The 17,558-nt window shown below is 40.5% G+C and overlaps 2 protein-coding genes across 2 annotated transcripts in view; both read right to left on the bottom strand.

Moving 5' to 3' along the window:
- Positions 1-874: 874 nt before the first annotated feature.
- On the bottom strand, positions 875-2,527 carry LOC124613318 (piggyBac transposable element-derived protein 4-like). The gene has a single exon (XM_047142015.1). It carries the CDS (start codon positions 2,525-2,527, stop codon positions 875-877), a length of 1,653 nt encoding a protein of 550 aa, XP_046997971.1.
- A 4,222-nt stretch (positions 2,528-6,749) lies between these two features.
- The window catches only part of LOC124613317 (SET and MYND domain-containing protein 4-like), a 119,481-nt gene continuing 108,672 nt past the window's right edge, over positions 6,750-17,558 (bottom strand). Inside the window, exons 12-14 of the mRNA XM_047142014.1 lie at positions 14,548-14,707; positions 7,387-7,450; positions 6,750-7,029 (exon numbers count right to left, since the gene is read on the bottom strand). Of these exons, the coding sequence (XP_046997970.1) occupies positions 6,820-7,029; positions 7,387-7,450; positions 14,548-14,707 (434 nt within the window). The 3' untranslated portion in view covers positions 6,750-6,819. The remainder of the gene's footprint in view (positions 7,030-7,386; positions 7,451-14,547; positions 14,708-17,558) is intronic.

The following is a 17,558-nucleotide window of genomic DNA, read 5'->3' as shown; positions in this document are numbered from 1 at the left end:
AAGAAAACATATGTTCTCCCTACCAAAAAGTCCTCAATCCAGTCACAAATTTCACTCGATACCCCATTTGATCATACTTTTGACAATAAACATAGGTGTGGTACTGAGTCAAATGCTTTTTAGAAATCAAGGAGCACTGCATCTACCTGGTTGCCTCGAAACAAAGCTTTCAGTATGTCATGTGAAGAATGTGCGAGTTGGGTTTCACATGATTGATGTTTTCGAAACCCATGCTGGTTGGCATTGAGAAGATCATTCTGTTCAAGATACCTCATTATGTTTGAGCTCAGAATATGTTCTAAGATTCTACAACAAATCGATGTCAAGGATATTGGACCGTAGCTTTGTGGGTCACTTCCACTACCTTACTTGTAGACGGGTGTGACCTGAGCCTTTTTCCAAGTACTGGGCACGTTTTTCTTTTTTTTTTTTTTCCCCCAAGGTATCTACGATAGATTATAGTGAGAAGAGAGGGCTAATTCAGCCATAAATTCAGTATAGAATCTGATGGATTCCATCGGGGCCTGGAGCTTTGTTCAGTTTTAACACTCTCTGTACCAGGCCTATTTTATGCACCCGTCCCTAGAAACCGGGCAATTTTACCAATATTAAAAAAATTACTGCATCAAATCTACTGTTTGGATTGTGGCAAATTTGGTACCATCTTGAAGCTGCACATTTCTACTTTAATTCTGAGTGAAAGAAACTACTTTACAATGCACAGCTTTAAGGTACAGTTATAGAAATCACTTAGATGTTTTAAGAATTTAGAAAAAGTCATACGAATAAGGGAATACAATTGTGATTTATTTTTAACCAAAATTGTGGCACTACATTACATGTTTCTGATAGTATACAGTATTACATATAAATTTCACACAGAATCATATTGTTTTTTAGTGTGGAAAATTTTAAAGCAAGGTTCCAGGCAGAGTGCAACGCCACACTGTTCACATTCGTATCGTGTCTCTTTGCGAGAAGCCTTGCCACTCTGTTTCTTGCTCCTGGAACTGCACACGTGACACACACGAGCAGCATACTTCTTAGTAGTTGCAGGTATGTGCTGCAAAAAATGTCTCTTTGTTAGCCGACCTACAGTTCCTTCATTTCTTGGAATGAATTCAAGTGTGTCGTCTTCAACAAGCTGAACTGCAAGCACTGTTATAAAGTCTGTTATTGTAATTTTCTTCCTGTGCACTGCATTGTACAGCCAAAATGCATTTGATACTCCCATAAGCAGCAAATGGAAATATAATTTTCGCCACCATTTCACAGTTCTGTGCTGGAACGGATTGTACTGCAGGCGTTGGTCTCCAATATCCACTCCAATTTTATTGAGGTTGTAATCAAGTACCTGAAGTGGTTTCAATACTACAGACCCATTTCTCTTAGTATGCGTACCAAATGTTGCTTGATGCCTTGTAGACAATGTATACACATCTCTCTTATCTTTCCACTTCATTGCCAATACATTATCTTTACGCCGAAAAGACATTTCGCCCTTTTTCAGCTTAGCAGATACTAAATCTTTAGGCAATCCTTTCCTGGATTTGTTCACAGTACCAACAGCTCCAGTGCCTTTCTCTGCCAGTTGCTGAAATAGCTCTGGACTGGAATAAAATCGATCTAAATACACAGTGTGGCCTTTGTTCAGCAAGCTGCTGTCAGACAACAATCGCAAAATAACCGCAGACGAAGAATTGTCAACAATATGCTTACCAGCATAAACTTCAAAATTTACAACATAGCCACTACTGGCTTCAGCAACAGCATATACTTTCAGTCCATACTTATGAGGCTTATTTTGCATGTAAACACGGAAACTCACACGACCTCGAAATGGGCAAATTCCTTCATCAATTGTCACTTTTTCTGAGGGACGATATGCCTGGATACATCGCTCCTTCAAATTATTATAATATGGCAAAACTTTGTAAAGTGGATGAAATCCATCTTCGCCTGGTTTTTTCTGATTTGAATTGTCAACAAGATGCAAGCATGACAGTATCTGAGTGAAACGCAAACGGCTCATGACATGGGGACAAAAGTTACAACTAAGAACAGGATTAGTGCTCCAATGGTCCGCAATTTTGGGCTTTTTCGAAACACACATGTGGAAAATAATACCCAAGAAACGCCTCATCTCACTTATAGTCACTGGCTTCCACGAACTCAAAACTGAATGGGGCTTCAGATTATTTCCTCTTCTTTTCTTCTGTATTGTCTGTGATGCATACAAATTTGTCTGTCTCTTGAGTTCATTTACGTCACTGTCAGTAAGGAACACTTTACTGCAATCCAGTACAGAACTCGACTCATCAATATCCACTAGTATCTGCCTGGGTGTCGTGTTGACAGGCAGAGGTCGGTAGGTGTCAACTGCAGTCCACTCACTGTCTTTCGGATACGGCACAGCTGCTGGATTTGAAGCAACACCTTCAACATCATTCTCGTCTTCATCTGAAGACAAACTGTCATCAATCTCGTCTTCTAAAAAGAATATCACATTATGTGTAACTACATACATCGTTTACACATGTTCAACAGATATGTGCGTACTGCACAATTACGTGGAAAATTCGGAAATACGTACCTTCAAACACACCATTGCATTCAGAATCGTCTGAATCACTCTCTACATTATCCAGAGTGTCGCTATGATTGATCAAATCCGCAATTTCTGCGTCTGATAAACCGCGCCGAAACATGATGACAAACAACTGAATGATATACAGACTGAGAACGCAAAGATAAGTTTTAACATGAATTACAGCGCTGCCGTGACATCTATGGACGCATTTTGTTAATAAACATCTGAAAAACGTATAGCGCTGGCCAAACCCGTAGAAATAACGTTGCAGTGTTTTGAATGAAATTAAATGTAGCGGCCCGTAAATTTTACGGGCTTGGTGATTTTCGCGCGATCCCAGGCCCGTAAATTTTACGGGCTTGGCGCTTAGAGTGTTAATGATTTCAGCTGTTTCTCAACACTACTGACATTAACAGTTATTTCATTCATCTTGTCAGTGGTACAAGGATTAAAGTGGGGCAGTTCTACTGGATTTTCCTTTGTAAACAAACATTTGAAAATGGAGTTAAGCAACTCAGCTTTTGCTATGCTACACTCAAACTCAGTTCCTGTCTCATTCGTTAGGGACTAGACACAGACTTTGGTGCCACTGACAGCCTTTTCATATGACCAGAATTTCTTTGGATTTTGTGAAATGTCATTTGACAATATTCTGCTACGGTAGTCACTGAAGGCTTCATGCATTTCTCTCTTGCCAGTCAAATGCGTTTTATTCAGCGTCTCTCTACCTATAGCCCTCCGCTTTGTTTTACACCTATTATGCAGTAATCTCTGTTTCCTTAGAAGTTTCTTTACAGTGACTATGTCATGGAGGTTGCCTCCCATTATGAACTGTTTTAATCTGTACCTAGCAATCCAATGTGTGGTTAACTATTCTTTTAAACCTGAGCTAGAGTTCCTCTACATGCTCCTGGAGATATGATGCTATGACTGATTTTTTATCTAGTGTACTGAGATATATATCTTTCCGGTTGTTCTAGTTGTCCTTTGTACTTTGGTAATCATTGTTGCCACAGCCATGTCATGGTCTCTGATACCAGTTTTAATGTGGACATCTGGAATGATGTCAGGTCTATTTGTTGCCATTAGATCCAATATATTTCCATCATGAGTAGGTTTCCTGACTATCTGTTCTAGGTAGTTTTCAGTGAAGGCATTTAGTAAATTTTCACAGGATGTCTTATCACTCTCACCATTAACAAAACTGTAATTTTCCCAATTAATTAATGGATGATTAAAGTCACTACCAATGACTACGTTATGACTGGGGGACTTACGTATGAATGAACCGAGGTTTCCTCTGAAGTCTTCAGTTACACCAGGAGATGAGTTTTGTGGGCAATAGAAGAATCCAGCTATCATTTTATGCCCATTCCTGATACTGAGTCTTGCCCAATCTCACTTGCAGCTACAATTTCTATCTCAGTGGATTTGGGTTTCTTGTCTACTGTGACAAATACATCGTCTCCAGTCCCCATTTGCCTATCATTTCCATATACATTTAAATTTTCCCCAAAAATCTCACGGCTATCAATTTCAGGTTTCAACCAGGTTTCTGTACCTAGTATTATGTGAGCTTCACTGCTTTCCATGAGTGCTTCAAACTGGCATTTTGTTGTGAATGCTTGGGCAATTAACCATTACGATTTTAATACTCTCACCTGTGGGAGGCATTTCTTTCAAACTTGCACTGATATTTCTGGGTTTCGTACAGCTGTCGTTATCTGGATTGGTTGGAGAGTTGCCTTATCTAAAAAACCCTTTTGTGCACCCCACACACAGTCACCTACCTGAGTAACAGCCTCTGACGTGTGGTGCACACCTGACCTAATTAGGGGGACCCCACCGTTTTCAACCCTATGGCGCAAATTCAGGAAGTCGCAGCCTAGCTTGTCACAGAACTTTCAAAGTCTCTGGTTCAGTCCTTCCACTCAACCCAGAACCAAAGGGCCACAGTCAGTTCTGGGGACAATGCTGCAATTGTGAGCTTTGAAGCTCCATGCCTAAGACTGGTCTTCTCAACCTTCTCTGCGTCACCGGAATGACCCAAGAATGACTTTGGAGCCCAGACAACAGGCATCATTTGTTGCAATGTATACCACTATCTGCAGTTGGCTACAACCTGTACCCTCAATGGCTGCCAGAATATTATTATGATGATGATGATGTTTGTTTGTGAGGTGCTCAACATCATGGTCAACCAAATTTTTCCATATTCAGTATCGGCACTTCCCAAATGATGATGAGATGATGAGGACAACACAAGCACCCAGTCCCCGGGTGGAGAAAATCCCCAACCCGGCTGGGAATTGAACCGGGGACCCTGTGAACCAGAGGCAGCAACGCTAGTCACTAGACCATGAGCTGTGCTGCCGGCATAGCCTCTTCAACATGTTGAATGTGGCCCCCCAGACATACACACCGAGAGCACCTGGTGTCCTTTCCTGTCCCTTGCTGCCATTTGCCTAAGGGATACAATCATTCACCATACATTTGAACTTCCAATGATTAATAGACGCCTACCCTTTTGCATTTGCCTCCTCCTGACACTGACCAAAACAGGACTCACCACAACAGAGGTGATGTGAATACCACTGGGTCAGTTTCAGTGAAGGACAGCATCTCAAACTTGTTGGTTAGGGAAATAGGTACAACATCTTGAGTCCACCTTCTACAGGATGCCCTATTTTGTCAAGGTCTGCATACATATACTTTTTTTTTTGAGGGGGGGGGGGGTTGCATACACCACACACATTCATTTGGCTCTAGATTTATCACCAAACACAGTTTCAGTTTATTTCAGTTGCTACAAGTTACTGGTGTGATATCTTGGATTTCATGTAATTAACTAATCATGGCATTTTTCGTAATGATGATGACAAATTCTATTGGACAAAGATTTTCTGCAAAGGAATGTTGTGCAGTTGCTAGAACTGATTTGTCAACCTACATCAACATATTTGAAAAGAATCAAATATTACAATTGTGCAACCATATTTACGAGAGGACAAATTAAAATATATCTTTTGAATATTCCTATCAACTGAGTATGTCCTTGCCACAGTGAGTTATTGGACTAGATCAGATTATTAAGAGACCAAAATATTATTACTACTAGTAATAGTAGCAGTAGTAGTAGTAATAGCAATCATGATGACAGTTTTATTCATCCATTGATAATTTTTACTAGGCCATTTGACCTATCATGGTATTAAAGCTGAAAAAATTAATGACAAAAATTCATATATACACTCATTTACATACTTATAAGTCTAGTTTGACAAAGATGGGGCAGGTAGTAGACCATGGTCTTAAGCAGGAACTGCCCTGAAAAATCTAAATCATGTTTCTGGATGAAGACCGGAGTCTCCATTGTCCCAAATACAAGGCTAGTCTGTCTAAATCAGTACAGGCTCATTTGGTTTATCCCTAGTGTACAATACTGTTTTGTAAAGAAGTTATTACATAATGCAGAAAGCAAGTGCTACACTGTGCATTTCTCAGTACCCAACATCGCATATACTATACAAATTATTTAATAATGTAAAACAGCATACAAATCAGCTACCATCAGGGCCATGGCAATGACATTTGGTTTTGATTCTGTGTACTGTAATTTCCCATTTACTTGTCTGAGAAACTGAGTCAGCATGTCTCCACAATGATTGAGATGTAGAGCTGAGAATGAGAATAAGATGTTAGTATTATCCACTGCAGAGCTTCAGAGTAAGGTTACTTTGTATTATCTAAGTAAATCTTCACTGCACAGAACATATTGCTTAATATGTACTTTCTAACATAATTTTACAATAAGTTCATTTTAGTAATCTCTTTAATCTCACTTGGCAGTTTATTGTACAATTTTATTTCTTGGTAGAAAATTCTGTTTTGAGTTTTATGTTTATTATTTTGTGGTGAATGTTAGTTCAGTTCAGATCTTGTTCCATGTCATGGATAGAGCTATTTGTGCAGTAATTATCAATTTGAGGTATGAATTTGGTTGGTAAATGTACTCAAATTAGTTAAAACCCACACTGTTTTAACTCATATTTACGGTGGAGTAGGGTAGTACCTGATTACTTTTATAATATTATTTTATTTATGGCTTTTACAACAATAACTGAAGATGGTCAATGTGTAAAAGTAGTAAAGGACAAAGTTTCTCAAACAAATAAGATTCTGTAAGTTTTAATGTTTCGTTCTTTACATATTTATAATGTTCAGGAAATTCAAGATTGTTCTGGTGTTGGTTTCAGGCTATTTAAGTACTCTTCTTTATCCAGTATTTCTTGCATCACATTTGTCCATCTGCCATATGTAATATCCAGGATGGCCTTTGCCTTCTTAACAACGCTTTCTGCTTCCTTCCGCTTTTTCCTGAAATAAATGTTGAGCATAAGAATAATGGCAATTTCAGGATGGATTAATACATAAAATGAGGGAAAACCAACCACTCACCTTTAGCAGACTGATTTGTAGTGCATAAACACACACAACAGAAGACAGTATTCACTAGCTCAAGCTCTTTTTCTATAAGAAAGTAAACACATTCACGCACACAACCATAGACACCCAAACACACATTACCACGTCTGCAGAGATTAATGATTAATTAAATGGAAACCTTGAAAAGTGTTTAGTTTACAGATAAGTGAATGTAATAATGGTCCTACAATAATTAATTTGCTAATATGCAATAATGTTTTTAATTATAAGCAACTGGAAACTAGAATAGAATGCTGTTTGAAGCTTGTCTTTTAAGCTTTAACAAATGACCTCTAAATAGCACTACTGACATGTGACATTACTGTTGTTTGAAAATTTGTTATTGTTAAAACAGCAGCAGTAGCACAGAAGCAGCTGAATAGTTTGTTTACAGTAAGTCTTTAAAGAAACAGTGTCATACAAAATTGAAATTTCATTGAAGGTTTTTGCTGAATGATTTGTTATGATTTACATAAATGCCTAACTCAACTATGACTCAAATCACTTGATTCAACTTCTGGTAATCAACCATCTTCATAAGAGACTGTTTACAATTGGAAGACAGAATTTTGTAAAGATGACCAAAATTAGTTGTTCCAAACAACCCTGATGCTGCGCACAATGTAATTGAAGATGTGATTCTTCAATTTCTAGTTGTATATCAGTTGACCAAACAGTCCATGGGACTACTTCTTGTTAACAGTGTCCAATGGGAACAGTAATTTGGCGATTTGACATGTCACCATAGTCAAGTGCACTGACAAACTGGCCTGATGGGAGCTTGGCCAACTCATATCCCCTCCCCCCATGGGGGGGGCGTTTATATTGAGATATAATAAAACTATTTGTACCAAATTTTTTTTAAAAATTCATTGTTTTTATAAAGACACAAAAGGCAGAATCATATCAGCTGTTAGTCTGGAACAAATATGTGGTAATAGCTGAAATGTGAGGGACACCAATTCACAAACTGTACATGACGCACTCCACTATGCGCCGTTATAAGATGCTACTGAAGAACGGAATGTGAAGGGCAATGTTGATGGAGATGGAAGGAAGACAACTGCAGTGAAAGTAGGTTTCACTTACAGACAGTCAGGAAATAATTTTCTTCATTCATTAAGTATTTACTCCCCACTAAAAATGTCTATTGTATCTCCACCACATAATGATGAAGATATTCCACTACTGGAGAGCAATATGGATGTAGAATCGTTAGTTGCCTCCACACAGTGGGAGCACAGAAACTGAGCAATGTGGTAAAAGAGACCACTGTGAGGTGTGATTTAGAGGGACAAGTCCTTTGGTTTCTCAGCTACTTTAAATAGGTGCCCATGAAGATCAGAAAACCAATTTACAAACTGTACATGAAGCACTCCATTATACACCATTATAATATTGTCTTATTTATCTTATTATGGACTTGGATTTTGATTTGAGTAAACTGGGCTATTTGTACACTACTTACAATGGACTTGGCATACAATCTGGAATTTATCAGCTTGCAACTTGCTGGGTGAAGCTGCACATTGCCATCTCCTGGACTGCATTGTTTGTAAATGTGTTCCACACCAGCATGAACCTCATTCCAAGCAGCACATAGTGTGACTCGCCAATCATGTGTGAAGAACTATTTATGTTTGGTACTCAGTGGGAAACAGGCTTGTTACAGATGAAAAACAAGCTCTGACTGATGAGAAGTTTAGGAAAGAAATTGGCCAGGCTCCTTTCAAAAGAGCCATCCAATCATTTGCCTAAAGCAATTTAATAAATCACAGAAAAAGTAAACCTTGATGACTTGGCAGGGTTTTGAACTGATGTCCTCTCAAATGCCAGTTTGGTGTATTACTTCTGTGCTACCTTGCTAGAAGAGAGAGATGAGACACAAATGGATGAAAAGTTGAGTTTACAACTTATGTTCGTACCATTTGTGAAGGAGGTGGGAGAAGGTGACTGATTGTTCAATTTGTCAAAATTTATGGTACGTGTGTACCCAAAGGACCACATAAAACACTATAGGCAGCATAATGGAAAATACATTTTCTCTATCATTCTGATCATAGGGAGATGAAAATGATCAAAATCCATGGTATAAACTGAGGTGACAAAAGTCACAGGATACCTCCTAAGATTGTGTCAGACCTTCTTTTGCCTGGTGTAGTGCAGCAACACATGAACTCAACTAATCATTGGAAGTCCTCTGCAGAAATATTGAGTCATGCTGCCACTACACCCGTCCATAATTGCGAAACTGTAGTCGGTGGAAGATTTTGTGGATGAACTGACTCTCGATTATGTCCCATAAATGTTCATTGGCATTAATGTTGGGCGATCCAGCTGGCCAAATAATTAGCTCAAAATGTCCCAGAATATTCTTCAAACCAACTGCAAACAGTTAGGGCCTGGTGACATGATGCATCGTCATCCATAAAAATTCCGTCACTGTTTAGGAACATGAAGCCCATGAATGGCTGAAAATGGTCTCCAAGTAGCCAAACATAACCATTTCCAGCCAATGATCAGTTCAGTTGGACCAGCCCATTCCATGTAAACACAGCCCACATCATTATGGAGCCACCACCAGTTTCCACAGGGCCTTGTTGACAATTTGGGTCCATGGCTACGTGGGGCCTGCACCATACCCGAATCCTACCATCAGCTTTTACCAATTGAAATCAGGACTCATCTCACCGGGCCATGGTTTTCCAGTCATCTAGGGCCCAATTGATACGGCCACAAGTCCAGGAGAGAGACTACAATTGCGTTGGTAGTTGGGTGTCATAGCCCATTAATCCCCAATTACGATGCAGTGCCCTAATGGAAACATTTGTTGTACCTCTTACATTGATTTCTATGATTATTTCATGCAGTGTTGCATGTCAGTCACCACTGACGACTATACACAAATGCCGCTGTTCTCAATCATTAAGTGAAAGTTGGTGGCCACTGCATTGTGCATAATGAGAGATAATGCCTGAAATGTGGTATTCTCAGCACACTCTTGACACTGTGGATCTTTTTTTTTTTTTTTTCACTTGCCGCCCTGATTTTACGACCCACCACCTAAGTGCTTAAGGTGGGTCTATTTTGACCACTTGGCCGCTACGACCGGTGTGCGGACACTGATGTAGTTGATGAAACTCACACCAGTTCCCGCATCCGGTCGCACCGTTGCCCGTGTCCCGCCACGTGGAGGCGGGTCTGTGCTTTTTTTTTTCTTCTTTTTTTTTTTTTTTTTTTTTTTTTTTTTTTTCTTTACTTTGGCAGCTTTCCCAAAACCGATTTAACAAAAATTTTACAAAAATTAATTTTGAATTGGAAGAAGGAAATACAAAGAATAGTTTAGTCTGAAGAGGAGAAAAGACGATAGGAAAGGAAGAGATGATAGTCCCACCACCGTAGGGGACTGAGGATGAGCGCCTTGGGATTTATCTTCAAGCCTCTGATCCTCAGTCCCCTAACCTTAGCTTAGGAAGTTCTATTCTATTCTATTTATGGCGTTTGATATCTCTATTTATGTTCTATCTGGTTACTTGTATACAGGTTTAGAGTGCCGTGGTAGCTGATGACAATTGCGACGGTGCGCCGACACTGTTTATGTCTAATTTTATACATTAATCTATTGTCAGTTTTAGGTCTACTTATGTAAGTCTATTGCATGTCAGTTGTTTTATATTGAGACTTAGTATAGTTCTTCCACACTATGGTGTCTGTCTGGGTGCTGCATATAGGTTTATTGTCTGTGTGGTCTTCTGTTCCTGTACTCTTTGTGGCATTCGTCAGAAATTTTGTCTGTTAGTGCGTTCAGTATGTCCCAAAGTTCAGGTGTTCTGATCGCGTCGTATATGTGTTCCTCTGTCTGTAAGTGTTGTATCCCAGGTGTGTTCCTGTGCTGTCTGTATTTCCCGCAGAATAGGATTGTGTGTTTGGGGGTTCCCATACCTCCACATGTACACGTTGATGTGTCTCTAAGACTCACGCGATTTAAGTGCGTGGGATAAGGTCCGTGGCCAGTCAAGAAATGCACCATGCCGCGGCTAGGATCGGCATGTTTCATTCTTAATCTTTCCGTTATGTTCGGAAAAAATGTATAGACTCTCCGTCCCTTATCACTTGTGCCCCATTCCTGTTGCCATGTGTCGATTTTCCATTTTTTGAGGTCCCGCTTATTGTTCAGCGGGGAACCAGTCAATATGTTGACCTGGTCTAGTCTACCCATCTTTAACCAGTACAGAGCGGCCCGATATTTGATTGTGATATCTATCGGGAAGATTCCTAGCACGACACACAGTGCTTCAACTGATGTAGTGCCGAAGGCTCCCGATAGTCGCAGAAGGACGCTTCTCTGCCCTCGCCTAACCGCTGTTCTGTTTGTGACGAGGTTGAGTCTGTGCGCCCATGTACTGGCCGCAAAGCTTAGCACTGATTCGAAGAGTGTGCAGTGGTAAGTTCGTGTGACTGACAGAGGAAGTCTGTATTGTCCTGAATTAATCCTTGCCAGTTTATGTAGTAATTTTTCTGCCTTGTTTGTTGTTATTCTGATATGTTCATGGAAGTTCAGCTTCTCATCTATGTATACGCCCAAGTAGCGGGTTACCGTCATTCTCTTTATGTTGTTGTTCTGTATTTTAATAGATGGATTGCGTCTGAGTTGCCCTTTGAGCAGTGTGTATGTTGTTTTGTTGCCCGCTATCTTGAGCTTGTTTGTGTTGCACCATTGTGTTATTGTTTGCAGTGTGCCACTCGCCTTCTCCTCTAGCTGGGCTCTTGTATTTGCTGAGATGACCACCAGTAGGTCATCTGCATAGGCGACAGCACCGTCTGTCCTCATATCCTCCTCCAGCAGTTGCAGGAGAGGTTCAAAAATTATGTCCCAGAAGATGGGTCCACAGATCGATCCCTGCGGACATCCCTTGGTAATTTTCCTTATTACCTTCCGGTTGCCCACGCGCCATTCCACTATTCTGTCTCTGCAGTAGTCTAAAAGACTGTTGTATAGGGCTGCGGGTACTTCCATCTGGCGTAACCTCAGAAACAGTGCTGGCCACCACAGGTTGTCAAATGCTCCTGCGATGTCTATCATGATTGCCAAGGAGTATGTTTTATCTGTGTTTTGTGTAATTTCTAAAGCTCTGTTTATTGCATCATCGATGCTTTTCCCTTTCCGAAATCCAAACTGGTGGGGATTCATTCCAAGTAGGGTTCTGTGAGCCTGCAAGCGGTCACACAGTAGCCTCTCTTGGATTTTTGCCATGGTGTTTATGAGGCATATTGGTCTGTAGGATTTCGGATCTGACTGGTCTCTGTCTGTTGATTTTCGTATGATGACTGCATTTGAGGTTTTCCAGACTGTCGGTACACGGCCTAGCCTTAAGGCGTCGTTTAGTAGTTCTGTTAAGTATGGGGTGATCTGTGGTGCTAGCCTCTTAAGCACTTCTGCATGGATCCTGTCGGGTCCAGGTGCTTTTTTATTCTTTAGCTCTCTTATCGCTACCGCAACTTCCTCGTGCGCAAAGGGACAGGTGACGGCGTCGGTGTTATACTGTTCATGAAGTTCTTGTCTGAGTGTGATCTGTTCCTGTGTGTCTGAGTCTGTGGCATCTTCCGGGAGGAGTTTGTTCAGCAGATATTGTGCTGTGTTTCTCCATCCCACTGTCATTGTGCCGTCTTCCTGCCGTAGCGTGCTTAATGCCAATGGGGTCTTTATTTTTTCTGTCAGGATCTTGTATTGTTCCCCCCAGATATTCTGTTGTGTGTGTGTGGTCAAGTAGCTCTCCCAATGTTGTTTCCTGGTCTGAAATAATGTCTTTTTGAAGAGTTCTTTGGCTTCCCTATATGCAGCTAGTCTTAGTAGTTTGTCTCTTTGTATCCATGTCCTCTGGTATAGTTTACGTTTCCTTGTCATGTCACGTTTGAGTCTGGTTAATTCGTCTGACCATGGTGTTTCCCGTTGTTTGCTGTGTGTGTGCGTAGGTATTGCTGTTTCTTGTGCTGTTTGGATGATTTGTGTCAGTTTGTGTGCTCTGTAGTCCACGCTTCCCTGTATGTTGTATATATTCTCATTTTGAACAATTTGTTGTAGTCTGTCCCAATTCGCTCTTTTAAAGTTGAAGTGTGTGGTATTATATGTGGTGCGATAATTGTTTGTTGTGAGACTTATTTCTATTATGTTGTGATCACTTGTGGTCAGAGAGTCGTGTATGGTCCATCTTTGCAGTCGTCCTAATGTTCTGTCATTCGCCAGAGTAATATCGATTTTGGTGGCAGATCCGCCTGGACCTCTGTATGTAGGTGTAGGTCCGTCTTCATTTATAATATGTAGTTGTGTCTCCTGTATGACGTCGTTGACTTTCCGTCCTCTGTCGTCCGTTCTGTCCGAGTGCCATAGTGTGGATTTAGCGTTGATATCTGCACATATAATTAGGTTCTTATTTCTAGAGTACTCAGCAATGTCTTGTATCATATGTAGGTATGGCTCTATGTCGTCACTGTACTGTGCGTATAGTGATGAGACCACCCATGTGTCTCGACCCTTAGTTATTTCTGCTGTGGCCAGATGACTGTTACATAGCTGCGTAATCTTAGTGATATTTAAAGTTTGTGGATCCCAGAATATCGAATTCCCTAATGATTACTGAAATGGAATGTCAACTACCATTCTGTTTTCGAAGTCTGTTAATTCCTGCTGTGCAGCCATAATCACATCGGAAACTATTTCGTATGAATCACCTGAGTACAAATGACAACTCCGCCAATGCAGCATCCTTTTATACTTTTTGTACATGATATTATCACCATCTGTATATGTGCAAGGCCTTATCCTGCCTACCTTCCTAATTAGCGTTGGAAGCAATCAAGAAGATGAAAATACTTCACAATTAGGCAGTCCAGAACGAAAGTCCTACTGTCCCATTAAAGGAAGAATTAGCAGCACAAAATCACTGTTCTCTTCATATATTTGAAAGTTTGAACTGACTTCACACTGGAGTTACAAAAAAGGAAGATACCTTGCTTAAAGGAGAATTTGATACCAAATAATGACTCTATTGATATCAGTAGACACTGGATGGGTATCATGTAATCTGCACAAACTACAGCATACAAATTGAAATACAGTCTTAAGTTACATTTCCCTCCATCAGATTTGTTCTTTACATATTTGTTTTTACTTCTTTGAACTGACTTCCACTGAGGAAACACTAAAATGTGAAAGGCAAATGTAAAATCCACAAAAATCATTATCTTATGCTGCTTTATATTCCTGTAGCGCATCTCTGAACACAAGGATTAAGGACATAGTTTCTTCTTGCCTTTTCAGCTGCACTGCAGCAGGTAAATAAATTCTATAAAGGATTTCTTTTCACTGAAATTAATGAAAACAATGTAGTTTCACAATAATAATTTAAGTAAAAATGCCAGGATATTTTAGGAATAAATGGAAGAAAATAAATTTACGTAAAGCATATACTTACAAAAATTCTGATCGCTGTAGACTACTTCCTTTCAAACAACACAGCATCACATCGGACAGTTTCTGCAGTTCATTTGCAAGTTCGATACTTGTTTCACCAAACTGTTCTTCAACCATTGTTATGCTCCTCTTGAGGAGCTGAACACTTTGTTCAAAATCTCCTAAAATGAAGGTATAAGTTATAATACAATACAGTCTTCCACAAGAATCACTCCAAAGCAATCTCTTCTTACAGTCTCATAGAGTTATTATTATAATGAGATTTCTGAACGGCTCAACAAAAACAAATTGCCTAGAAAACTGTAGGTTTAAACCTTCATTTACTTATTTTCCCTTGCCAAATATTGGTCCACCCTTAATTAGCCCATTGACTGATGTGGACTGTCACAGCAGTCAGTGTGTGATGTTCCCCAGGAGCATTCAAATTCTGAGATTCCATATTGTTTACCGATTATTTGTAGTGAACTTCTGTGACAGTTTGACTGCATGGCAACTGGCAGACTCTCACAACACTATATAATTCATTTTAGAGTTTAGACCCGACAAAAAGCATTTAGACATACTGTGTAGGACGTCATTGTCATCTTGACATCATTGTTAATCACATTTAATGCTTTGCTTTATATCCAACAATGGCATTCCAAGTAAAGACATGTTCTACCAAATGAAATTAAACTCTCTTTGTTTCACTGAGCTTCAAAATATATCCAAGTAAAATATTTCAGCAGTAAATAATATGCTTTATAAATATTACTGTAGTGAATATCAACAATGTAGTCTTCAAGAAGGGTCGTCGAGCAGATGCGCAAAACTATAGACCTATATCTCTTACGTCGATCTCTTGTAGAATTTTAGAACATGTTTTTTGCTCGCGTATCATGTCATTTCTGGAAACCCAGAATCTACTATGTAGGAATCAACATGGATTCCGGAAACAGCGATCGTGTGAGACCCAACTCGCCTTATTTGTTCATGAGACCCAGAAAATATTAGATACAGGCTCCCAGGTAGATGCTATTTTTCTTGACTTCCGGAAGGCGTTCGATACAGTTCCGCACTGTCGCCTGATAAACAAAGTAAGAGCCTACGGAATATCAGACCAGCTGTGTGGCTGGATTGAAGAGTTTTTAGCAAACAGAACACAGCATGTTGTTATCAATGGAGAGACGTCTACAGACGTTAAAGTAACCTCTGGCGTGCCACAGGGGAGTGTTATGGGACCATTGCTTTTCACAATATATATAAATGACCTAATAGATAGTGTCGGAAGTTCCATGCGGCTTTTCGCGGATGATGCTGTAGTATACAGAGAAGTTGCTGCATTAGAAAATTGTAGCGAAATACAGGAAGATCTGCAGCGGATAGGCACTTGGTGCAGGGAGTGGCAACTGACCCTTAACATAGACAAATGTAATGTATTGCGAATACATAGAAAGAAGGATCCTTTATTGTATGATTATATGATAGCGGGACAAACACTGGTAGCAGTTACTTCTGTAAAATATCTGGGAGTGTGCGTACGGAACGATTTGAAGTGGCATGATCATATAAAATTAATTGTTGGTAAGGCGGGTACCAGGTTGAGATTCATTGGGAGAGTGCTTAGAAAATGTAGTCCATCAACAAAGGAGGTGGCTTACAAAACACTCGTTCGACCTATACTTGAGTATTGCTCATCAGTGTGGGATCCGTACCAGGTCGGGTTGACGGAGGAGATAGAGAAGATCCAAAGAAGAGCGGCGCGTTTTGTCACCGGGTTATTTGGTAACCGTGATAGCGTTACGGAGATGTTTAATAAACTCAAGTGGCAGACTCTGCAAGAGAGGCGCTCTGCATCGCGGTGTAGCTTGCTCGCCAGGTTTCGAGAGGGTGCGTTTCTGGATGAGGTATCGAATATATTGCTTCCCCCTACTTATACCTCCCGAGGAGATCACGAATGTAAAATTAGAGAGATTAGAGCGCGCACGGAGGCTTTCAGACAGTCGTTCTTCCCGCGAACCATATGCGACTGGAACAGGAAAGGGAGGTAATGACAGTGGCACGTAAAGTGCCCTCCGCCACACACCGTTGGGTGGCTTGCGGAGTATCAATGTAGATGTAGATGAGGTAGATGTAAAAGATAGATTGCTACTTACTTTAAAGAAGACATATTAACTTGCAGACAGGCATGATTAAAAGACAATCACATGTAGCTTCTGGCCACAGCCTTCATCATTAAAGACAGACACACACACAACATTCACACACAAACAATACACAAGCAAGAACACCCCAGGCACACACAACTGCCAACTCCAGCAACTCAGACCAGAATGCTGAGAAAGAAATTCTATTTGGTCATTTAAAGCTGCACTAGCATTCTATGTCACACATTTATTGATTTGAAAGATTTCCAATAGTGTCCTCTACCTGCTTTTCTAAACAGTATTTAAAACATTATAATGTACATTGCATGGACGGTAACCTCCTGGTACCCTTTCTGCTAACACACTGCTCCAAAGCCATCTCAACTCTGCCCCAAGACCCTAACTTCACTCATCCTGCACCCACACCTTCTTCCCCCACAGTCACTCTCCCTCTGTTCTGTCACCCCCTAGTCTACTATTCCACATCATCATCATCATAATCATCATCATCATAATCATAATCATCATGCACTGCACAAATTCGCTGATGCTAGTGTGTGTGTGTGTGTGTGCGCGCGCTACATTTGTATCCTGTACACCTACTGCCTCACCGTCCCACATTTCTATCCTGTACACCCGCTGCCTCTCTCTGACCGTCAACCACCCTTCCTCAACCAACCCTCCCACTCTCTACCTTCTTTCTCTCCTCATTCACCACATCCAACACAATCCTTTATCTCAGCCAATCCACAGAACTGCAATCCTGGGGCTGTGCATTCAGCTAGCACAATGTAGCTGTATAGATGTGCCAGAGAGAGAGAGAGAGAGAGAGAGAGAGAGAGAGAGTGCGTGTGTGTGTGTGTGTGTGTGTGTGTGTGTGTGTGTG

Source organism: Schistocerca americana, chromosome 4 (genome assembly GCF_021461395.2).
Source record: "Schistocerca americana isolate TAMUIC-IGC-003095 chromosome 4, iqSchAmer2.1, whole genome shotgun sequence".
Taxonomy (NCBI): Eukaryota; Metazoa; Arthropoda; class Insecta; order Orthoptera; family Acrididae; genus Schistocerca; species Schistocerca americana.
This window is presented reverse-complemented; position numbering and strand designations above follow the sequence as displayed.